Source organism: Sus scrofa, chromosome 10, assembly GCF_000003025.6.
Source record: "Sus scrofa isolate TJ Tabasco breed Duroc chromosome 10, Sscrofa11.1, whole genome shotgun sequence".
In the NCBI taxonomy this organism is placed as follows: Eukaryota; Metazoa; Chordata; class Mammalia; order Artiodactyla; family Suidae; genus Sus; species Sus scrofa.
The window spans coordinates 53,089,768-53,115,431 of NC_010452.4; the positions used below are offsets into that span (position 1 = coordinate 53,089,768).

The 25,664-nt window shown below is 38.8% G+C and overlaps 1 protein-coding gene across 29 annotated transcripts in view; it reads right to left on the reverse strand.

The window, feature by feature from the left end:
• The window catches only part of MLLT10 (myeloid/lymphoid or mixed-lineage leukemia; translocated to, 10), a 243,296-nt gene that overhangs the window by 17,712 nt on the left and 199,920 nt on the right, over positions 1-25,664 (reverse strand). For all 29 annotated transcript variants that reach the window (XR_002336389.1, XR_002336388.1, XR_002336387.1 and 26 more), the window contains 2 exons: positions 14,202-14,380; positions 1,274-1,391 (listed from right to left, as the gene is read on the reverse strand). Coding sequence is in view for 26 of the 29 variants with exons in the window: in XM_021064945.1 (XP_020920604.1) it covers positions 1,274-1,391; positions 14,202-14,380 (297 nt within the window). In the remaining 3 variants the exon portion in view is untranslated. The remainder of the gene's footprint in view (positions 1-1,273; positions 1,392-14,201; positions 14,381-25,664) is intronic.

The window sequence follows — 25,664 nt, forward strand, 5'->3', positions numbered from 1 at the left end:
TGTACATAAAACCTTTACCATTATCTCTGCAGTTACCACAAAAGTGGAAGATCTAGTATGTTGTTAGTTTAGGATTGCTGAACTGTGGCATGTAAGGCGTTGTCCCTACACGTTTTTTTTGTGGGTGTAGAAGGCCATGGATTATGTTCTGTTCTTTCATTCCATTCAATTTTACAGCACAGAAGCGTGGTTTGCATTTGCAGTACCCTCCCCTCAGCCACTTTTAATTTCTACGGTTAAAGTAATGAATCACAGCTGTGGACAGCTAATCTGTATGCTTATCACAGCAAATCCTTATGCTTTGTATATTTTAACACTTTGCAGCCCAAGACAAGTCATAAGATACATATGTATTACATAGAGCCACACACCAAAGTTAAATTACATATATTACATGGATCTTCATACCAAGAATAAAGCTATACATAATACTAAATATTCAAATTGACAAAAACAAGTAGGCATACAGAATTCTGTATGTAAAGGGAAAAAGAAATTAATTTCTTCAAAATAGTCCTTAGGTAATACCAAATATCCCTGCTTGAAAAATTACTTGCATTTCCTTAGAGTTTGTTCCTTATAAAATCACCCTACCTAGCCTCTTTCAAGGTTATCCTCCCCTTATTTTGAAGCAGCTAACCTCTGACCCTTAAAGGGTAAAGACATGACTGATCCATTCTTGGTACACTGCTAAACCCATTCCCTTCCCCCAAACAAGCATGACTACTTGGACATGTCAACAAATCCTTAAGGATAGAATGAAACAAAGCAAATCCAGTGGCTCATTAAAATGGTACAAGAGGCATATACTACAAAATGTCAACTGGTAAAAATTCACAGGATTACTAAAAACTGTAGAAATTCTCTAATAGGATTTTTTTAAAACCAAGTTTGTGTAATGCAATTTCATGAATTATGCAAATAAAGGTTGCGGCTATTCACAGAAAAGCCCAGTGTTATGTTACTTTCATTGCACAGAACTGAGCACTGAACACATCAATCACAAAAGTCACAGGAGACACTAGCATTCCTGCCTGCTGATGGCTCTGCTTAAACATTTACATTTCAGACAGTAAAAAAGCACATTACTATTTTGCAGCACAGCATACTATTTACTTCCAACTGTGATTCTTTTGATTTTAAAAAAGGCGGGGGCAGAATCTTGTATTAAACACACCTTTAGATTTTTCAAATGAAATGAGCTGATGGGGATAAAAATTACACTGTGGGAGAGGAAAAGAATTTTAGACTTTAAAAATTCTTTAAAACATACCTGTTTGATTGTTTTCAGACTGAGCTATGAGAGCTGCCATTGATGAATTTGGATTTAATCTACTGCCATAGATATGAGATGGTGCCTGACTAAGAGAAGATCCAGATAGGGTATTTGCCTAAATGAAAAGAAAAGACAAATGAGTTATATTTTAATACCATAATATTTTCTTCATAAATAGACCTGCTAACTATTTTCTCCAACCTAAGAATATAAGCAAAAATTTCCGACTTTCTGAAGAGCAAACCTCATGCTTACTTGTTTTACCATTCCAACACTCTAGCTTCTGAAAATTTATATACCTCTAAATAGAAAGAAAGAAAGGAAGGAAGGAAGGGAGGGAGGGAGGAGAAGAATTGGCACAAAGTTAACTATTTATGCTTTAATTTCAACGTATCTAGTTGATACTAAATCAGTGGCATGGTAACCATATGAACATATGACTCGTTATTTAATCTTATTAAACCATTTACAAAATAAGGGCAGGTAGACAACAGATGTCTAACAAATGCCTCAGTCTCTTACATCACAGGCTGGCTGAGGAGGTCCAAAGGTCCAACCTCTACTTTCAGTATTTTAACTACAGAGAGCTATATTTCCATTGCTTAACTCTGTCATTAGTAAAACCTGCACACTATTCTGTTACTTCCTATTTTGATAGACTTGGAAGCCTGCTGCTTTTTCTGTTTTGTTTTGTTTTTATTTTAAAAGAAAGCAAACAGGCATCACAAGTATGTTTTCTATACAATGCAGGGCTCAGCGAATCACAGCTTTGCCCTGACCCCACATAAGGCACTGTCTTTTTGGCAGTAAGCCAGCTCTAGGAACTGAAGAGCTGGTCCACAGTTTGTAATTCATTCATGTTGCTAACCACAATTCTGAAGGCCTCTACTGGGACCTGTGCCAAACAAGCGAAAATGAACCCTTAAACAGATGAAGCTAAGGAGGCTGGCCAAAGTCTTGCGTAATCCAATGTAATAAAAATGCCTTCTTTGATGTGAATACTTTCTCCCACTTTCCAAGAATATTGTAAGTTTAAAATGTGGCATTTTGGAAGCAAATCTCTTGTATACAAAACACTGTTACTCACAGAAGGCTATTACTAGCCTGAAATACTTTTCAGATTTAAAGAACCATAAATTTTAAAGTAGCTTTCTTTTTCTTTTTCATGAATGAAATCAAACTTAAGCGTTTATAAAATGAAATCATTGCAGAACAAAATTCTGGAAAACAGTTTCAAAGAATGGAAGCACTTTCAAAATAAAGAAGCTGAGTAACGGCAGAACAAAAGATGTGGGACATTTTGACAGGTGTAACTGCACACAAGAGACCAAGATGACATAGTAGTTCTAACAAGCAAAATATTACAGGGAATAAACTGTGTTTCTGGAAAGACTCAGACCTTGACATTATATTTGGCCTCTGGCCAACTTATTAAGCATAAAAACTGGACTTTACAATTCACAGAACAGTCCCCATGATATAGAATCCTGTCCTTGCTTTCCATTGTTTCAAAGGGTATATTTCATAGTTCATACTGTAATATCTAAGTTCAGTTGGTCAGCTTCTGCTTTTCATTTTTCCTCTTATTAAAGACATGTATACAGAGTCAATAAATTTGGATTATACAGTCCAGTTTAACAGTCAATTAGCCCTCAGTAAAATCTAAGTCATCACTTTAACCTGAAGACCACACCAGACACATACTATGTATAGAATATATTAAATGAGTCAAAAACAGAAATATGGGACTTTTTTTTTTTTAACCTCTCCAGAATTTCAACTACTTGGGAATCTTGGCTACTCATACACTAACTTAGAAGAAGGAATATTCAAACAGAAAGACCAGATGTTACCAGTCCGCCGTGTTAGTTAAAATCTTGCGCACCTTACACTTTAAAAATGCCCTTCTCAGAGCCAATTTACTCTTACTCTAGACGCAATTCTAAAAAGATCAACTAAGCATATAACAGATTAGAAGTGGAAAATTAATTAGGAAGAAGAAGAAAAAGTAATATCTTAAGACATTTTGTTGGCAGCAAGAAGTAACAGCTGACAGCAAGAAGGGACAGAGAAAAATATGAGCAAGATGGACTGCATTCCCGGGTGTGGGGGGCTGTGCTCCAAGCGCTCAGCCACTGCGGAGCCTCCACACCTGCATCTTGGCCTCTGACCCTCCGTGTCTGTGCAGTCATCCACTGGCTGAATCCAAACTATCCAAACTATTATTACACCAGGTGAACTGCTTTTTAGTTCCAATTATCAGTTTCATGAGCTGCCTTGTTCTCCTGATAAGAATCAAGGGTCCTATACTCTCCTCCAGAAAGGGTTCCTTCTGTCAAGGGCTTTATATTTATCCTTGTTAGCTTCCGATTTCTTGATGTAGTCTCCAAGTTGTCTTATTTCCCAATCACACACCATGCCCACTATACTAAAGGATCAAAATGCAAAGCAGCACAGCATCACTGATTTACGTAATGACTGTCATCAGGAAGGGGATAAATCACTGTTAGCATAATTACAAAGCAGGAAAATATATATATTATAAAGATGGCAGGCAAAGGTAAAATTAATAATAAAATAATAAATTAGAAATACATTTTCATTATCCTGAACAACAAACTTCCCAAATCTTCTAAATGTTTAAAACTTATCTGGTAGTTTTGGTTTTTTTGTTTGTTTGTTTTGTTTTGTTTTTAAGTACAGTATTTATCTAAACAATAAATTTCCAAAAGAGATTGAAAATAAGTTATTAATTTTACCAGGTAGGATTTTGCGGCATATGAAAACATAAAAACCACTCTACTTTAAAATCCAAATCATTACCATCATTTTAAGCAGGTAAGATGAGTTATCAGAGACTCCACATGTATCTTGACACTGCTTGGCCAACACTTCTGAAATGATACTTACAGTGGTTTGTGAACTCTTGATAACTCTGTTGGCACCTTAGGGCCAAGAGACTCCCAACATTTCAGTGAAAAGATTCTACATAAAGGGCACTGAAAACTTTTATATGAGAGAAATGTGGAACAAGGAATAAAGGAAACAATATATACACACTTCTTCCACAATATACTTTGGACATGGAGTTTTTTGCAGTGCACTAAAAGTAAGTTACTAATGTACCATAGGTCTGCTTCAGAAGACCTGGTATAAAAACTGGCAACTGTTTTTGGAAAGACAGTAACATTTTAATTCAATTTTTGCTCAGGTAAGCAGAATGTCTATGTGGGCAAAGAGTCTTCTTGGGTCTATTGGCACTATAAGAATATAAGCTGTTGGAGCTCCCATCGTGGCGCAGTGGTTAACGAATCCGACTAGGAACCATGAGGTTGCGGGTTCGATCCCTGCCCTTGCTCAGTGAGTTAACGATCCGGCGTTGCCGTGAGCTGTGGTGTAGGTTGCAGACGCGGCTCGGAGCCCGCACTGCTGTGGCTCTGGCATAGGCCAGTGGTTACAGCTCCGATTCAACCCCTAGCCTGGGAACCTCCATATGCCGTGGGAGCGGCCCAAAGAAACAGCAAAAAGACAAAAAAAAAATTAAAAAAAAAAAAGAATATAAGCTGTTAAATGCTGGGGAGTCTGAATAAAGGTATCTATAATACACCTGAATTCTGCACTGTTTTTGCAAATTTTCTATACACCTAAAATTACTGCAAAATAAGAAGCTAAAACAAAAAAGAATATGATTGCTTTACAGTGTCCTGCTGAAATTATCTAGTCGAAATGTAAAAACAGGAGTTCCCATTGAAGTGCAGTGGAAACGAATCCAACTAGTATCCATGAGGATGCGGGTTCAATCCCTGGCCTCGCTCAGTGGGTTGAGGATCCAGCCTTGCCGGGAGCTATGATATAGGTTATCCAGCAGCTACAGCTCTGATTGGACCCCTAGCCTGGGAATTTCCATATGCCGCAGGTGTGGCCCTTCAATGCCATAAATAAAAATTAAAAAAAAAAAAAATGTGAAAACGGGAGTTCCTGTTGTGGCGCAACAGAAACAAATCCGACTAGGAACCATGAAGTTGTGGGTTCGATGCCTGGCCTTGCTCAGTGGGTTAAGGATCCAGTGTTGCCATAAGCAGTGGTGCAGGTCACAGACGTGGTTCAGATCTGGCGTTGCTGTAACTATGGCGTAGGCTGGCAGCTCTATAGTAGCTTCGATTGGATCCCTAGCCTGGGAACCTCCATTTGCTGCAAGTGTGGCCCTAAAGAGAAAAGAGAAAAAAAAAAAAAAAAAAAAAAAAAAAAAAAAAAAAAAAAAGTAAAAAACAGGTGTGAGATCAAGATATCATCATCTTGGGAGTTCCCATTGTGGCTCAGCAGGTTAAGAACCCAACATAGTGTCCATGAGGATGCAGGTTCAATCCCTGGCATTGCTCAGTAGGTTAAGGATCTGGTGTTACCATGAGCTGCAGAATAGGTCACAGATGTGACTCAATCCAGCGTTGCTGTGGCTGTGGTGTAGGCCAGCAGCTGCAGCTTCAATTAGCCCCCTAGCCTGGGAATTTCCAATATGGCAATATTAACTTATAATTTCATACAAGTGGCTGTAAAAAGAACAAAAAGAAAGATAAAAAATATCCTATGAAATTTTAAGTTAATACTGCCATAATAAACCTCAGCTTTCACTTCCTAATGTATGATATCTTCAACAGTTTTTTTCCATCCCCCTCCCCAAGAGTAATAGTTGAAAGGAACCACTTCCATGCAAGATGTTATGTTATACCTATTCCAACACTCTAGCAAAAGCCTCATTAGGTATAATAATTATTTTACAAGATATACTCAAAGTCAAGTTGAATAAAAATAAACTAAATAAACTGAGGTAAATCTGAAGTCACTTTGAAGCAAAATATGCTCAGGTATCTGAGTCAAAGAATACCCTTAGCCAATTTAGAATAACTTACTATGTAAACATCTAGAAAGATATACAGGTTTCTACAAAGGTAGCATTCAAACTATAAATAAATCAAAGAAATTTAGTGTTTCCTCAGTAGACTGACATTCCTTATTAAGATATTAAAAAGATTAAAATTACATTTCAGAGTGAAATTTTCCATTGATAGGTAACTTCTTATATTTCAAATGTCTGCTCATGTCCAAAGAAAAGGTTTTAAAGAGCTGGAGTTGTAGAGGGAAGTCAGCCACCCAAACTCCTAGCCACTTGGTTCATTCTAAAAGAGTTAGTTATGGGAGTTCCCGTGGTGGCGCAGTGGTTAACGAATCCGACTAGGAACCATGAGGTTGCAGCAGGTTCGGTCCCTGCCCTTGCTCAGTGGGTTAACGATCCGGCGTTGCCGTGAGCTGTGGTGTAGGTTGCAGACGCGGCTTGGAGCCCGCGTCGCTGTGGCTCTGGCGTAGGCCGGTGGCTACAGCTCCAATTCGACCCCTAGCCTGGGAACCTCCATATGCCGCGGGAGCGGCCCAAGAAATAGCAAAAAGACAAAAAAATAAAAATAAAATAAAAGAGTTAATTATGGAGGAAAAAAATTTCAGGCTAAATCTACTCAATTATCGGAGTTCAGACTTAAAAGAGGGTAATGTATTGGTAGATTGTTTTTTCTCCCTTATGTTGGTAAAAGCAGAATAATAAAGTATAAGAAGAAAAATTAGGTTTGAAAGAATAGTACCCAACAAAATTTCACCTTTGCAAAGTTTCATAGCAATACATCATCTAGAGGCAGATATGAAACTTCCTATACTTCAATCATACAGGAAAAGTTATAGCAAGCATTTTTTAAATGCGCAATTCATCTGTCGATAAACATTAAAATCAAATGATTCAGACAAGATCTAAGATGCAGTAGCTTCTTCAAATTTTCCAACTGTGACACGATTTAAAAATACATTCTTTCAGGGAATTATACCCAGTCTCTTGGGATAGATCATGGTGGAAAATACTATAAGAGAGAATGTGTGTGTGGGGGGGGGGGGATATAAAAAAGCCAGGTCACTTTGTTGTACACCAAGGTTGACACAACTTCGTAAATCAACTATACTTTAATTTTAAAAAAGCACAAAAAAATAAAAATACATTCTTCCAAATCTTGGCAGACTCATTAAACTGAGTATTATTTTTAAAAATTCCTACTCCATACACACCATTAGAAGGAAATTATTTTTTTTTTCCTTTTTGGCCACACCTGAGGCATGTGGAAGTTCCTGAGACAGGGATCAAACCCATACCACAGCAAGAACCTGAGCCACAGCAGTGACAAACCAGATTCTTAACCTCCTGAGCCACAAAGGAACTCCAAAAAAAAACCCTTTTTATTATCACTATGTCTGCCATAAGCCAACTATCTCACTCTGGGTGAGGCACCAAAGCCCTGCATCTTCAGTTTCCATCTGTAAAAATGGAGATAGAAATAGCACCTACCTTGTTAGACATTTGTGAGAATTAATCGAGTTAATACATTAAGGGCTTAGTTGAATGTGCGGCACATGGTAAGCACTCAGATTTTATTTTGTTATTTTAAAAATAATTTTCATAAGCTATTATGATTTCCACTTTTCCAGTAACTTCATTAAAGAATATAATTCACCAATTATATTCTGATATTAACATGGTTACATTTCAAAGAGTAAAACATATTTCCCTAAGAAAAATTAGATGGAACCATTGTCTCATTATGCAAAGACACTTTAATCTATATATTCTATAATAACATAGCAATATTGCAAATATAATGTAAGGATTCAAATGTTTTAATGTCAACTTACACACGTTTGTTTGACTAGAAAAGTTTCCATGAAAAACTAGAGAACAACGGAAAATTTCACATATTCTCTAACTTTATTCAAACTTTGTACTATAAAACGTATCCTGATTACAGACCTATTTCTGTGTCAGCTACCACCTTCAGGCTTTAATACTCAGCGTGTGATGAGAGAAGAAACCAAGTGTGAACAACTTTCAGGTCCCATGAGTAGGCGGACTGTTAAAGCTGTCAGGTTCAATTGCATCATTCCACTTTATTCAATGCCCCAAACTGCTCACTAATTGTTAGGAGCTTAACATATTCAAAACCATTGTTTAGGTTAATACTGAAATGCCCCACAATTGAGTTTCTATAAAGTAGTGGGAGGGATTAAATTGTAGTTAAACCATCAATGAACATTCTTGATTGGACAACAGATTGTACAATCACCACAATTCTATGCAAGTTTCTTAATCGGTTAAGATCTAATCAATACATCACCTATCTTTGGGGGGGGGGGAAATTAAGTCCCTAGGACTAAAATGGCTATTAAAATAATTTAAGAATACAAAAGACCTTAGTCAAAAGCTAAATCTGAAATGACTAAAATTTATCTATGTTAAGATGGAATTCTGAGTTTTAACAGAAAATTTTAATACTGTTTTTAGTGCTTCTGTATAATTTTCTCACAGTAATCAGGCTGTTAGGTGAAATTAATAATGTCCTATAATAACTGTAACATCAGTGTAATAGCCACTAGTTTCAAAGTACTTCATGGTCTGCAAAGTACTTATTCTCAAATGAACTTCAAAAGATACCTGTAGAGCAAGTATTCCATTTCACGTATTAAAAAAAATGACATCCACAAAATAAAAGACCTACCTACCCACAGCCACACTAGTGAGTAGCAATGCTCCAGGAACCTACGATTTCTGACCCAAATTTCTGCTGTTTTGCACAGTGCCAGTAAGACGCCTAACAATGCTTTTTCCAAAGAGATAACCTCGACATAGGGGTTCATAATGGGAAATTCATTTGTAAGTCACTGATTAGTAAACCAGAGAGCAGGTGCAGGAGTCAGCCTCTCACTAGACACTGACCCTGCACAATCACTCAACCTCTTCAGCATCCAATAGTGACATTACAAAACCCTTATAAAAACTTATTCTGGGAGTTCCCATCATGGCACAGTGGTTAACAAATCCGACTAGGAACCATGAGGTTGCGGGTTTGATCCCTGGCCTCACTCAGCAGCTCGGATCCCGAGTTGCTGCAGCTCTGGCGTAGGCCAGCAAGCGGCTCTAGCTCCGATTATACCCCTAGCTTGGGAATCTCCATATGCTGTGGGAGCGGCCCTAGAAAAGACAAAAAAAACTTACTCTGCTCAGAATGTTAACTTCCTTAAAATTAGAAGTCATTATGTAATGATTTAGAATAGATGAAACTTTCATTCTGACCAGTCAAGTCAGAGATTCCCCCAAAGACAAGTGACTCTGCCTGGGAAACCGAAGCATTTTTCCAAAAGGGAATCAAAGTATCCTATCAGACATCATCTGAAAGGAAATCAAGGATAATATCTAAGACAACACCCCAAAGTTAGGATATTTGAAAGTTAAAGTCTCACAGCAAGACATCAGTCACTAAATTATACCTTTAAAATATTAAATTTATCTGCATTTACTAAATATCACATCAATAAACCTCGAAGTTTCCTTCATTTAAATTATTTTTAAACCTATATTATTTTTATTAGAGTAATACAGAGTAAAAAAGGAACCAAGATAATCTACCTGCAGACTAAAAGCAAAACTCAGAATTTAGGCTATATTAGACTACAATTATTTTCATTACATTTTTGTCTTAAATTCTTCTATTAAAGCAATCAATTCCCTTTACAAACAAAAACACTAGAATTCTGTCAAAGACAAAACAGAATGAATCTAGAACTAAGGAAAAGTGGAATTTTAAAGCCAAAATGAAAAATTAATAACACATCTACAGAAACTAATTTATACCTCTACTCATGATACAAAAAGACAGAGCACGTCATTAAAACATAGTAGACTAGTTTTATCTTCCAATAATGCTAAGGAACTACAACTGTAGCTATATTGCTAATATCCATGAAGGAATAGCTTCTCTAAAAACAAGTATATCAAATAAAACAAAAGGATTGGGAGTTCCCATTCTGGCGAGCGGAAACGAATCTGACTAGGAACCATGAAGTTGTGGGTTCTATCCCTGGCCTCGCTCAGTGGGTTAATAAAGATCTGGTGTTGCCATGAGCTGTGGTGTAGGTTGCAGACGTAGCTTGGATTTGGAGTTGAAGTGGCTGTGGCATAGGCCAGCAGGTACAGCTCCAATTCGACCCCTAGCCTGGTAACCCCCATATGCTGCGAGTGCAGCCCTAAAAAAGGGGGGAAAAAAGGATTGAAAATTAAACAATGTAAAAACTGGATTACCAAACAATTTTTAAAAGTTTTTTTTTTTCAAATCAGGGGTGCTAAGCATCAGATTCTCCCTCCAACCCCCCACCCCACATTTTTACAAGTGTCTCCTTTTTGCCCTATTAAAGGCACAAATCTACTTCCTGTTTTTTGGGTTTTTGTCTTTTTTTTTTTAGGGCCGCACCCACAGCATAGGGAAGTTCCCAGGCTAGGGGCTGAATTGGACCTACAGCTGCTGGTCTACACCACAGCTCACGGCAACGCTGGATCCTTAACCCTCTGAGCGAGGTCAGGGATGGAACCCACAACCTCATGGTTCCTAGTTGGATTTGTTTCCACTGCGCCACGATGGTAACTCCCAGTCCCTGCTTTAATCTCTATTAGCTCTTCCTGATCTTACTTTCCTGGGAACAATCCTTAAGACAGCAAATAAACCAAACAAGAGGCCTGTCTATCTTACTTAAAACCAAGGCCAGAAAGATCAAGAATGACCTCTGGATTTTAATCCCGCTGGCACCAAGCCCATCACTAAAAATTACTATTTTCATTAAATTGAGGGGAGGGTGGGGGAGAAGGAAGGCAAAACATCATTCAAATTAACAATTCTATTTTATGATTTATATTTTTTAAAACACTTGCGGTATGATAGCTTTCTCAATAAATAGTAACAAGGCTTCTACAATTACATTTTAAATATTGATAATTTTAGTTTACACATTTAGGCACTACTATTCATTTAAAAATCAACCATCTGGGAGTTCCCGTCGTGGCGCAGTGGTTAACGAATCTAACTAGGAACCATGAGGTTGCAGGTTCGGTCCCTGCCTTGCTCAGTGGGTTAAAGATCCGGCGTTGCGTGAGCTGTGGTGTAGGTTGCAGACGCGGCTCGGATCCCGAGTTGCTGTGGCTCTGGCATAGGCCGGTGGCTACAGCTCCGATTCAACCCCTGGCCTGGGAATCTCCATATGCCGAGGGAGTGGCCCAAGAAATAGCAAAAAAAAGACAAAAAAAAAGTAAAATAAAATAAATAAATAAACTTTAAAAAAATAAATAAATAAATAAAAAATAAAAATCAACCATCTGTAAAGAAACTAAATAAAATGTGATTATCTAAACAAACTGAATTGCATGATTGGAAAACAAGGCCTATATGAAAGTTCAACACAAACTTTTTGTTTTGAAAAGATTAAATTATAAGTGTATCACAAATTTTAGGAGTTCCATCTAAACATTCAATTTATTCTAAATATTTCTGAATCCGTTCCTTTGCACACCACCAAGAAAATTCACTTTGCACATTCAATACCGATACTATTGACTCAGACAGTGAAACTGAGTAATTTTGTACTCGGTTCAATTCAGAGGTCAACCTGCCTCAGTTGCCTGGAGACTGATGGTTGCTACAGCAGCACCAGATAAGCCAGGCTGAATAAGCTCCCGTGTGAAGGCAGAAAGCTACTGCTGGACAGAAATACAGATGCAGCTGTCTCAGCATGCAGCATATGCGTCTCACTGGATGATCATATTTAGAATAGACCCATCTTACTGAAACATGGAAGGAGGATACACAGTAAAGATTTTAATTGGACTGAATCCTGGATTACTTGTGACTATGATTTCTTTGTTCTTCAGCTGAGTCATATGTTAAGTGGAATTTCCCCTCTAGCTATAAATTTCTCTTCACCACCACTTCCACTTCCCCCATCCACCTCCCTAATGTTAACCCTCAAAACCACAAACATAATGAATGGGAAGAAATGAGATTTTTGTTTAATTCAGCCTGGAATTAACCAGAGAGTAATTAAAACAGACTTTTATAAAGAAAGGAAAGAAAAATGCACATTGAAAGTGTTCATGTGACTCTTTCCAAGGATATGAAGCTATCAACAGCATATGGTTACACTTAATTAAAAGAAATCAAACTATTTATAAGAGCCACCCTCTCATTTATTTCCTCACCCTCTCTAACCCCAAACCCCTATTATTGTGCCTACCTCACCATGTCTAGTGAAATGAACTAAAGAAAAACTCTCCTAAACTCCTCTTATTCAGGTTGAGAAGTTCACCAAATTGTTAACTTTCATTTTCAAAGACAATACCACTAATCATGCCATTGATTTTCTGGGCTGAACTGTTTATTCTAATTCTTAACCCAATTATAATGATGATGATCTTCACTGCACCATTACATACTTTAAAAATAACTTAATGTGGAGTTCCCGTTGTGGTGCAGAGAAAACGAATCCGACTAGGAATCATGGGGTTGTGGGTTCGATCCCTGGCCTCGCTCAGTGGGTTAAGGATCTGGCGTTGGTCACAGACACGGCTCAAATCTGATGTTGCTGTGGCTGCGGCATAGGCCAGGGACTACAGCTCCAATTCAACCCCTTGCCTGGGAACTTCCATATGCCGCAGGTAAGGCCCTAAAATGCCCCAAAAAACACAAAAAACAAAAACAAAAACAACCCCCCCCAAAAAAAACCTTAATGCTATGCTTTGATACAGAAAATGCTGGAGAAGTGTAAATATATTCTAAAGGCCTGTACAATGGAAATTACGAACACATATGTAAAGCATACGTTTATAGCAACGTACATCAACTACCTGACTGGCCGTTTATAATTAGACATTTGTCATTGTTATAATTTTCTCAAAATGTTGAGAGATTTACTATTAGAGCTTCAGGTAAAATAAAAATAAAATTATACAGAATTGCAAATAAAATAAGATATACATACTTTAGGAATTTTAAATTATTACCTTTGGGGAAATGCGGGGCTTGGGGATGAGGGTGAGAGGGGTGCAGGGTGAGTACGGGTATATATACAGCTTTGCCCATTCACTGCCCTATTGATAGAATTCAAGATTATGGTTTCTCTGGTTTGACTCTGGCTCTTAGAACATTCCTATAGACTAGCTCACCTATCAAGTTCCAGACCTAAAATAAAAGAAGGGGAAAAATAAAGGCAAAACCACCAATGCAGTCACCATTATTTATAATATTTATAAATATTCCTTCTTTCCAACAAGGAAGAAAATCATATAGTACTTAAATAAATCATCTACTCTTAATCCTATATCTCTCCTTCACAGTTTTTTTAGACTATAGATATTCATATATTACTTCTATGATTTTTAAAATTAAAAACTATAAAAGGAATTTTTAAAACCATAGCAGTTCAAAACTGGTTCATACTTTGTTAAGTCCTGCCTTTAAAAGAAAGAATAAACGCTCTTCCAAACTACTATTTTACACCATTAGGACAAGATCAAAAACTCAGAAATTGAAAAGAATCAGTTGGCGCCAACATATTCTTTTGAGTTCTCTCATGAGTATCACGTAAAAATGTGTGAGATTACTTCCACTCACGCCAGTACAAGTTGAGATGTTTCATAAATTCCTATAGGAAGCCCTTTTTCATTTCTCTCCCCTCCAATCAAACTTTCTTTCAAAAAATGACAAAATACTGGAGTTCCCGTCATGGTGCAGTGGTTAACAAATCTGACTAGGAACCATGAGGTTGCAGGTTTGATCCCTGGCCTTGCTCAGTGGGTTAAGGACCCAGCGTTGTCATGAGCTGTGGTGTAGGTTGCAGACGCGGCTCGGATCCCGAGTTGCTGTGGTTCTGGCGTAGGCCGGTGGCTACAGCTCCGATTCAACCCCTAGCCTGGTAACCTTCATATGCCACGAGAGCGGTCCAAGAAACGGCAAAAAAAAAAGACAAAAAAAAAAAAGACAAAATATCAATGTTACTTGATAACACTGTCATAATTTACCTGAGTTGTTGCAACAGCGGAGGGTGCAGATGATACTGCTGATGGGGAGAGTGCTCCCACTTGCTGTAAATGCCCAGAAGACTGCTGAGGTAAATGAGAACTGGAGACAGGGGTACTAGATCCTGAGCCAGATACTACATTTGGAAATGATACTGCTACATCACTGCTGTTATAAATACCTACAAGAAAAAAATAAGGATCTTATTTAAATATTGCATAACTCAGGAGTCAAATTTGTCACAGACCCACAATATTAATCAATTAAGTTAAAATACCCACCTTTCCTCCCAGATCCCTCCCCCAATGATGAATTTAGTGGTGGCAAAAAAAAAAAAAAAAGGACCAGTAACTAAATAAATAAATACTGACCTTTCATAAAGCACCATCAAAGATAGTTTGTTAAAAGACAGAGATCAAGAAGTGCTTTGTAAAATAATTGTAAGAATTTTAGGAATTCACAAGAGCAATGAAATGTTTCTTAAACAAAAAGAATAAAGCAATAAAAATCACTTGGAAAGCCTTTCAAAAATGCAGATATTCGGGCTCCAGAACTCATGACTGAGAAGGTCTATAATGGGAAGTGGCTTTGTTTTACAAAGGTAATCCAGGTTACAGTGCAGAAAATGAAACAGATCTAGACTTGATATTCTGAGACCAGTAAGGAGCCTTCTGCCATTGTTAGACACTAAAGTGACAATAAAGGATACAGGATTCTACAAAAATTCAAGAGGCAGAATAAACAGAACTTTATGACTGACAGGATGGGGTATCTAAGTAGGTGCTGGGGTGGGCCAGGGGACAGAGGGTTAAGAAGATGACGAGGATGTGGTATACTAGGTGGTGGTAGATTCACTTCAAATAACATAGGAAAAGAGGATGGAGACTTCAACGCCTTTTCAGTGGCACCATGGGAGTAAAAGCCCTAAGGAGAGAGAGTGGAAGCAATTCATTTTAGAAAAGTGGATGCGAAGAGGACAGAGAGAGAAAATGAGCAGAAGTTAAAAGCAAACAGGAGTTACTTTATACCCATGGCATATGGAGGATCCCAGGGTAGGGGCGAATCAGAGTTACAGCTACTGGCCTATGCCACAGCCACAGCAACAACAGATCCAAGCCACATCTGCGACCTACACCACAGCTCAAGGCAATGCCAGATCCTTAACTCACTGAGTGAGGCCAGGGATCAAACCTGCATCCTCATGGATACTAATCAGATTCACTTCCACTGAACCATAATGGGAACTCCTGGAGTCATTTTTGGTTGTCAAAATTAGGAGGTGCTAATGGTATCTAGTAGGAGGAGGCCAGAGATGCTGCTAAACATTCTACAATGCACAGGACAGCCCCTCACAACTAGCAGTTACATGGTCCATAGAGTCCCCAGCAGTGGAAGCTGAGAAATCTTGTATTAAACCGGGGCTCTTGGGAAAGTAGGAGGGAATAAGATCCTAAGAACTTGACACTATAAACAGGACGAAAGCAGGAAAAAAGAACCTAAGTGAGTTGCAGTCATAAATTTTTTTGAGAAAATATAGCTCTTGAAGGCAACAATAATTTTATATTTATTTTGATATCAGTAATACAATTTTCTTTGTTCTAAAGAACACAAGCATAACTGATTCATAATAAAAGTACCCATAATCTTCAAACAAGGGGAATAAAAGAACTGGGACATTTTTAAAGGCTTTACAACTATAACTGAGGCTCCTAAGGTCCTTTTTATATCTATAATTTCTTCAGAAAAAAAGGTAATTTATTCATTCAACAAATGCATTCATTCCACGACCATGTGAGAGCTCACCATTTACCAGACATTATTCTAAGCCCTGGAAATACAAAGCCATTCAAGGTATGTGGTCTTCCCCTTCAAGAAGCTCAGTGGAAAAAAGAGACAATTACAAAAGAGTGTGGCAGAGCACTAAGACAGAGACATCGGTGAGAGGCTATGCATGAAGAGAGGTATCTAAACAGGACCTGGAGGGACAGAAGGTGGGGTCAAAAAGCTTACTGGGAGAGATAGGTGCCGTATAAAGCTAATTTCCTTTTCTTTTTGTCTTTTTGCCTTTTCTAGCGCTGCTCCCGCGGCATATGGAGGTTCCCAAGCTAGGGGTTCTAATCAGAGCTATAGCCGCTGGCCTACACCACAGCCACAGCAACGCAGGATACAAGCTGCGTCTGCGACCACACCACAGCTCACGGCAATGCCGGATCCTTAACCCACTGAGCAAGGCTAGGGATCAAACCAGAAACTTCATGGTTCCTAGTTGGATTTGTTAACCACTGAGCCACGACGGGAACTCCACAAAGCTAATTTCTAAGGGAGCTGCAGAACAGAGGTGAAAGGCGTCTGAGGAAGAAACATGCAACAGAGAGCAGGGTAGATTCTGAAAACTTAAAAAAGTACTGTCTGTGTAGCTTAAGCAAGAAATGAGGCCATAAAATAAGCAGGATCAGATCAAGAATACTAAAAGTTAAAATGTTAACCAAAGTTAGAAATTTAGAGATAACAGGAAGCCACTAAAGGATTCTAACTAGAAGTTTAGTGTGATCAGATTGGTGCTTAGGCAAAACCAATCTCTGGCACAAGGCTGAGAACAGACTGGGGAGGGATTTCAACAGAGACTGAGAAAGCTGCTAAGGGCTGCTACAAGGATACTGATAAGCAAAAATAATATCATTTTTAACAAAAACAAACTTAAGGTAGCAAGTGTGAAGATATTATAAAGACAATGCTCATAGGAATGGTAACTAATGAGACTCAAAGAATAAAAGAGAAGGAAGAGTCAAGAATGACTCTCCAAGTGTGAGAGTGGTGACAGCACTCGCTGAGGCAGGAACAGCGACAGATTATGTAGTATCTGTTACTGTGTGTAGGTCACTGAGAACATCCACCTGTTACTGTGTGTTGGTCACGCAGGCAGAGCAGACAATGAGGTAACTACTGCTCCCCTTTTACATATGAGCAAAAAGAAGCCTGAAGAAAGTAACCTATTTAGTGACCTAGAAGATGGTGAAAACCAAGAATCAAACTCATAGCTATCTGACTTTATAACTGAAATCATCTCCTAATTACATGTTTGAGGTTCAGCTTGATCATCCTGGTCTTTGAGACACCTGCGGGACACAGAACTCAGATCATTTACAACAAATTGAATGAGCCAGGAGCCCAGCAGAAAAAATCAGGCCTGGAGATACACAAATCAGGAGCCAGAAGAATATCAAAGTTAAGAATAAGCAAATGGGAAAACTCAAAAAGGCTTCCTCTTGGACTGTTAATAACTAGTTCATATTTAGAAACATGGAAACTTCTCATTAAAAAGTCTAGATGCTAATTTCTTCTGAAAAGCCTGAAGTTCTGTCAACAGCAACAATTCAGTGGAGCTCTGGACACAGCATTGCTTCTTTTTTTTTGGTCTTTTTGCTATTTCTTTGGGCCGCTTCTGCGGCATATGGAGATTCCCAGGCTAGGAGTCGAATCGGAGCTATAGCCACCGGCCTACACCAGAGCCACAGCAAGGTGGGATCCGAGCCACCTCTGCAACCTACACCACAGCTCACGGCAACGCCGGATCGTTAACCCACTGAGCAAGGGCAGGGACCGAACCCGCAACCTCATGTTCCTAGTCCGATTCGTTAATCACTGCGCCACAACGGGAACTCCCAGCATTGATTCTTTACTTCACCAGGTTCCCACTATTCCCAACTCTGCACCTCTTTTTCACTCATTTATGTTGGCCATCTTGCCCCTGTGAGTATCTGATCAACAACCTGTGATACGGAGGCTAGTCAAAGGCAAGAAATGGAAAAAGAAGATCACCCAAGGAAGTTCTCAGTATGATCAAGAGAAGAGGACTAAAAACAGAACCTGGGGAACATTACCATTTAAAGGGTAATCAAAGAAAGACCACAAAGAACAAAATAAGGAAATTAAGAGAGAGAATCCTGGAAACCACTTAAGAGAATTTCAAAGGAAAAGATCACATGATTCTATTGGTCATTTAAGGCTGGGCTAAAAAAAAAAGGCTGGGCTAGAAAAAGGAGGCAGGAAATATGACAAGCAATGTTGGCAAGACAACCCTTCTAGGAGGACAGAAAAGAGCACATAAATAAAATGAACATTTATAAACCTTATATTCCAAAGGACAGGCACATAGATGAGAAAAAATTTTAGGTTGTTTACTTCATAGTTCATTCAACAAATATTTATTGAGGTTCTTATTATAAAAAAGGCAGTGAAGATGGCAAAGAAGGGAAAGGAATTCTACCTTCAAAGAATTTATAGTCTCAAAGCAGAGCTAATAAGTATTCATAAGCTACTAGGATACAAGAGGGAAATGCCAGGTACCATAAGAAGGACTTAGGACATGAATAACAATTTAAGTTCAGAGAAGAGACTGGGCTGGAGGAGTTCCAGAGAGAAGTACTTGAACTCAGCTTTTTCAAAGTACATTAAAAGGTAGACTGCTGATTTTTTTTTAGGTGAAAAGCGTATTATACATGGAATCTCCAATTCCTAAAACTAAAAGACAAAAGAGAGCTGGAGGCAGCAGGCTGAAATCACAACAGCCCAAGTTTTTGACTCAGAAAAGTCCTGGCTCTCCCAACCATGTGATCTTACTTTTAGCCTTTCCGAGCCTCCATACTGTTCTTTCCGTACCTTAAACGCTTTCATTTGAGAATACCCGTGTAAAGGCTCTAACAATGCCTAATACACAGTAAGTTTCCATAAATAGTAGCAAGAGCTATTTTGGAGTTAGTGCTCTAGTTAAAAATTATCTCTAAGTCAGGAAAATATAGTATTTTAATTGTCAGATCCTCTAATGTCTCTACTATGCTTTGAAAAATATAAATACCATTACCACATGCAATAATATGCCATGAAAGTATAATACTGATAAGCAAAACTGGTGATTGAGGACTTTCAATCTCTAAACCTGAATCTGTTTTTATACCGCATTAATGTGTACTTAAATGGGAAATTGCACAGCTAAACAAATAGGCAGCAATCACACTTTGAAACTGTGGTTCTCAGGTTACTGCAGTAAAACAGAAGAAATCAAAATTCTCCTTTTCTATCACGGTAAGAAAACATTAAATTCTAAATATTTTTGAAAATGAAGATCATTGGCTCACCTCAACTCCCTCAGACCTCAGGTATGACTGGTATAGCATGAACCGTTCACTAAGATCTCTAGATCTTTTTTTCACAAGTCAAATAATCCTCCTTAGATTGTTCTGTACCTGCTTGCTATTTATTTTTGCTCTGTTTCCATCTTTTACAGTTATATGTTATTTTAATCCAAATTAAGGTGCCATTCATCATATTAAACAGAACTGAATCCTCTAATGCACAAGCTCTAGGAAAATACCCTGAAATTCACCTGTTCAGGAAAGAGTAGAAATAAAGATGCAGAGTGATACAGAGGGTGGCAGTGACACACTGATTCATTTATCAATCCACCCAAGACATATTTATTTCATATCTACTGAAAAACAGGCACTGCGCTAGGAACAGGGAATAGAGTAGGGAACAAGACAGAAAAGATCTCTACTCTCCAAGAATTTACAATTTAACTAGGGAGGCAAACAGTAAAATAAACACATGACTATAAATTGTGGCAAGTGCTATGATAGAAGAGAAAAGAGTGTCATGAGAGTAAAAAATTAAGAAGCAGAAAAGACCTGTCTGAACAAATGATATACCAAGACCTAAAGGTTAGGTTAACCAAACAAGTAAAAAAGCTTGTTCAAAGGACAAGGGGGTGGCGGGTAAAGGTAATATGGTTAAAGCATAGTGCAGGGAGTGTTGGAAGACAAGGTTAGAGGGGAAGGAGCAGACCTTAAAGGCCTTGTAGGCCATGCAGAGCTGCTTAGAATTTATGTTAAGATCAACAGAGAGACACCAAAGGCAAATAGCAAGAACCAGTTTTTAAAAATATCACCCCTTTAACTGCTTTGTAGCAAATGAATAGGAAGAGGGGAAAAGGAGAAACAGAAAGATCATTCAGGAGGCTATAATCTACATGAAAATCATGATCCTCTGAACTAAGGTAGTTGTGTAACTGACCAAGGAGACAGATGAACCTGAAGTGCATTTAGAAGTTAGAATCACCTAAACTTGGTAACCTGTATTTGGTAGATAAAGTAAAGTATTATGCATCAATCCCAGCTTCTGGGTAGTGCCACTTACTGATGTGGCAACTGGAACAGGAAGAGTGAACTTATTTAAAAAAAAAAAAAAAAAAAAAAAAAAAAGCTGGCCTAGGACTAAGTCCTGAAGCTTCAGCACTTCAAGGATAGCAAGTGGGAGAGTTCCCGTCGTGGCTCAGCAGAAATGAATCCAACTAGGAACCATGAGATTGTGGGTTTGAACCTTGGCCTCGCTCAGCGGGTTAAGGATCCGGCGTTGCAGTGAGCTGTGGTGTAGGTTGCAGACGCAGTTCAGATCTGGCATTGCTGTGGCTGTGGCGTAGGCCGGCAGCTGTAGCTCTGATTGGATCCCTAGCCTGGAAACCTCTATATGCCACAGGTGCGGCCCTAAAAAGAAAAAAGAAAAAAAAAAAAAAAAAAGATGGCTAGTGGAAGAGGAATTTGTAAAGAAAATTGAGATGGGTAAAGTAAGAAGAAAACCCTGAGTGCAGCATCACTGAAGCCAAGAAAAGAAAGTCCAAATATTGGGGGGGAGACTATCAACTGTATCAAATGATGCTGAAAGACTAATTAAGACACAGAATGATAGGAGTTCCCTTGTGGTGCAGCAGGTTAACAATCCAGTGCTGTCACTGCTGTGGCTCAGGTTTGATCCCTGGCCTAGGAACTTCCATGTGCTGCAGGCGCAAAAACAAACCCAAAAGACAAAACAAAAGAAAAAAACACAAAATGAAAATGCTCACTGCATTTAGTAACACAGAGACAGATGATGACCTTAGGAAGAACAGGATAGTGTGGGCAGAGCCAAGAAATCATTGTTTAGATCTAAGCTTTTATTAGTGCGCCCAACACAGTTATATGAAATTGAGACAGAAGATACAAGTGCAACTGTCCAGGGACAGAAATACTAGTGTTCACCAACCAGAGTTCCTGCTTTGCAGTTTCAGTCTAAGAGGCCAAATCAATACCACACTGAGATACTTGTTCAGCAAAGAACCAGATTAAATGAATAGGATAACCTTGAGGAATATTAGACCAAGTAAATAATTAAGTCTGTTAAATTATCCCTAAACCACATCCCAAGAGACTTCATATTCTTTTCTAGAGGTTAAGACAGTATGAAAGTAGTTAAAAGTCCAAACCTAGCTCCCTCATACAAATAACTTAACCTCTGAATCTAATATACACCTCATTATAAAGTGAGAATGGTACTAATGATTTCATAGGGCTGGTGTAAGGATTCACTAATACACACACACACACACACACACACACACACAAAGCAAATTACTAGTATGCTGCCTACCACATAGTAAGCATTTGATAAACAGTAGCCATATTATATAAAGGAGTAATAATATCTATTATTGTTAAAAGAAACGGGATAATATATACAGTAAGAGAAAGTTTTCGTTTTCTTTTTAGGGCCACACTTGTGGCATATGGAAGTTCCCGGAGACTTGGAGCTGCAACTGCTGGCCCACACCACAGCAATAGCAACTCGGGGTCTGAGCTGCAGACCTACATCTGCGAGCTGTACCACAGCCCACTGAGTGAGGCCAGGGATTGAACCCACATCCTTATGGATACTAGTCAGATTTGTTTCTGCTGTGCCACAATAGGAACTTGTTGTTAATGTTGCCTCTATGTTTCTACCCTTTGGTAGAAACTAATGAATAAACACTTAGGCTATTCCTTTTTATTTATTTATTTATTTAATTTTGGCTTCCCCGAAGCATATAGAGTTCCCAGGCCAGGGATCATCAGATCAGAGCTGAGAAATAAGCGGCAGCTGTGGCAATGCCAGATCCTAACCCACTGGGCTGGGCTGGAGATCAAACCCATGTCTCAGTGTTCCCAAGACACTGCTGATGCAGTTGTGCCACAGCAGGAGCTCCAGATATTATTTTGGCTTTTCCTTCCTAGATTGTGGAATATATCCCCAAATGATTAACACATTCATTACTTAGAGAGGGTAAAAAATTTAGAGAAAATAAAGTGAACATTTTGATGTAAAACAGGCATTCCCAAATCTCTTCAGGCATGTATTAACTACTGCTCAGGCTGTTCTATTTTTACACAGAGATGAACAACTTTGTTCATTATGTATTGTTTCTTTTGAATTTACCTATAAAAACAACACAGATTTGTTATTAAAAATTTTAAATAGATGAAAAGGTAAGAGAAAATCAACCATAAACACTTCATATTTTTACATATTTTCAAACTTTTTTGGTGCACAGTTTCTGGTTTTGCTTCATATAGCTGCCTATATAGTGGGTATAAATTTTTTAATACTCTTACACCATACGTATTTTCTGCTTTCATTATAAAATATTTTAATATCATTTTGATATCAACTGAATATTGTAGAGCCAACCTGATTTTACAATATTCTATAAATATCTATGTGCCTATTATGCCCAGACACAAGAAAATAGCATCCTTGTACTCATGGAGCTTAAAAAGTGAAAGAGCCACACATTAACAATCACAAGGATCAGTGCTAGGCTGAAAAAGTACAATGTGCTATGGCAGAGTATGAGGGGGAACTTATTACGATCAGCACTACAGGGTAGGCCTTTGGGAACTGACACATAAACTAAAAATTCTTTTTTTTTTTTTTTTTTTTTTTTTGTCTTTTTGCTATTTCTTGGGCCACTCCCGCGGCATATGGAAGTTCCCAGGCTAGGGGTCAAATTGGAGATGTAGCTGCCAGCCTATGCCAGAGCCACAGCAACGTGGGATCCGAGCTGCGTCTGCAACCTACACCACAGCTCATGGCAACGCCGGATCCTTAACCCACTGAGCAAGGCCAGGGACCGAACCTGCAACCTCATGGTTCCTAGTCAGATTCGTTAACCACTGCGCCACGACGGGAACTCCTTTTTTTTTTTTTTGGTTAAACTAAAAATTCTTAGGGGCCATTTCTGTTTTTTACCTGCCTAGCACTTTCCCATTTCTTTTCTTTCTTTCTTTTTTTTTTTTTTGTCTTTTTGCCATTTCTTGCGCCACTGTCGAGGCATATGGAGGTTCCCAGGCTAGAGGTCCAAATGGAGCCGTAGCCACCGGCCTACGCCAGAGCCACAGCAACGCGGGATCCGAGCCACCTCTGCGACCTACACCACAGCTCACAGCAACACCGGATCATCAACCCACTGAGCAATGCCAGGGATCAAACCCGCAACTTCATGGTTCCTAGTTGGATTCATTAACCACTGCGCCATGAGGGGAACTCCCCATTTCTTTTCTAATAGCACCTTATTTTCTATCGGGGAAGCACTCCCTTTTCCATTTCATGCACTCTTGGCCCAGGCATGAACATGTGATCCAACGTGAGGTGAAGTTTTTCTCCTAGGAGCTTACACCTTGAATATATGCTCACAAGGGCAGAGAACGGTCAGACCTAAGTCAGTCTAATGGTAATAATACTAGGAGTCTCTTAGTTCTTGATCACCGGGCCCTTGAAACTATCCTTCTCTCCTCCCAGAGGTTTAGAATAAGGCTTTTTTATTAATTCTCCAAAATAACTGTATATGGAAATTCCCTTGCAGTGCAGTGGGTTAAGGGGTCTGGCATTGTGGCCTGTGTCACAGCTGTGGCTTAGGTTTGATCCCTGTCCCAAGAATTTCCACATGCCACAAGCTCAGGCATGCATGCATGCATAAATAAATAAAATGACTTTACATAGCCAATAAATTATTTTTTTTTACTTAAATCTGACAGAATCTACTTCTGTGGCTTATGTATAATGAGTGCTAACTGATACAGCCAATGTGTTATAATAAGCAAAGAAAGAAGATGCTCAGAAATGAAGCTAGAAGTCAGTGCAAGAGCCAGTTCTGGCAGAACTTTGTAGGCCATAAATGACTTACCAATTTCATAGTAATGGAAAGCCATTAGAGCATTTTTTTAAAACCACGCCAACAACATGCAGAAGTTCCAGGACCATGGATCAAACCTGCATCACAGCAGAAACCAGAGGCATTGCAGTGACAATGCCAAATCCTTAACCTACTGCACCAGGGAACTCCTACTGCAATACTTTAGACAAAAGATTTTAAGCAGCTAATTTGGTGAGAAAAGCAGATGCTCAGGACTGAGCCCCAGGGAATTTCAACACTAAATAAGGATAAAGGAGAAGCCACAAGAACACTAAAAGAAATGGTCAAAACACTAGGACAACCAAGTTAGGGGGGGGGAAAGAAGTCATGTAAGGAGTTCCCGTCGTGGCTCAGCGGTAATGAACTAGACTAGTATCTATGAGGACCGGGGCTCGATCCCTGGCCTTGCTCTGTGGGTTCAGGATCCAATGTTGCCATGATCTGTGGTGTAGGTCACAGACGTGGCTCAGCTCCCACACTGCTGTAGCTGTGGGGTAGGCTGGCGGCTACTGCTCTGATTTGACCCATAGCTTGGGAACTTGTATATGCTGTGGGTACGGCCCTAAAAAGACCAAAAAAAAAAAAAAAAAAAAAAAAAAAAAAAAAAAAAAAAAAGATGGTCATGTAAGATGAAACCTGAGAAATACCCACTTGGACTTGGCAATGTGAAAGCTATTCCTGACCTGAGTGGAGTAAGCATTGGTTTAAAGAAAAAAAAAAAACCAATCAACGGGGAATTTCTGTTTTTGACAATGAGGAAGACTGGACAACGTAAAAACCTTCCTAAGTTAAAAATTACCTAAAATGAATAGCTGAGCCCACAAGAAAGTCAGAAAAAACCTTAGGGGTCAAAGTGAAGTGGAAAAGCTTTAACAGCTACTCTAGAGCAGCCAGCATGTGTCAGAAATCTAGAAGCCAAATCTGTGTCATTGGCTTTAATGCCCAGGAGGAAAAGAGACAAAACCTTGGGTATCCAGTGGAGGGACAGTTGAAACTGATGACACCTTTTTCATATAGTTTAAACTTTCCAAAGACTACACTTTTAGGGAAAGCTTAATCATCTTTCCCCATTCCACCCCCAAAGACCCCACAAAGGGGAAAGGGGAAGAACAGTTGGGAAAAAAAAAAACAACTGCGGCAAAAAGTCAGCAAGTTTCCGAGAGACATGTATTAACACTACCAATCAATTTAAATATAGTCAATGCTAATATCATTAATCTATAATGATAAACATCTGTACGTGGTGCAATTTTCTCTCTAGAAACACTAGAATAAAAAAATAGGTGGTCACGTTAATGAAGGAGAGTACTTCACTAAGAAGGGATAAGACACACCTAAATTAGTATCAATCATAAGCCTAGATGAGAAACATCATCAAGTTCATGACATGATTTTTTTTCTTGTTTCTTTAGCTTAAGGAAATTAAAGG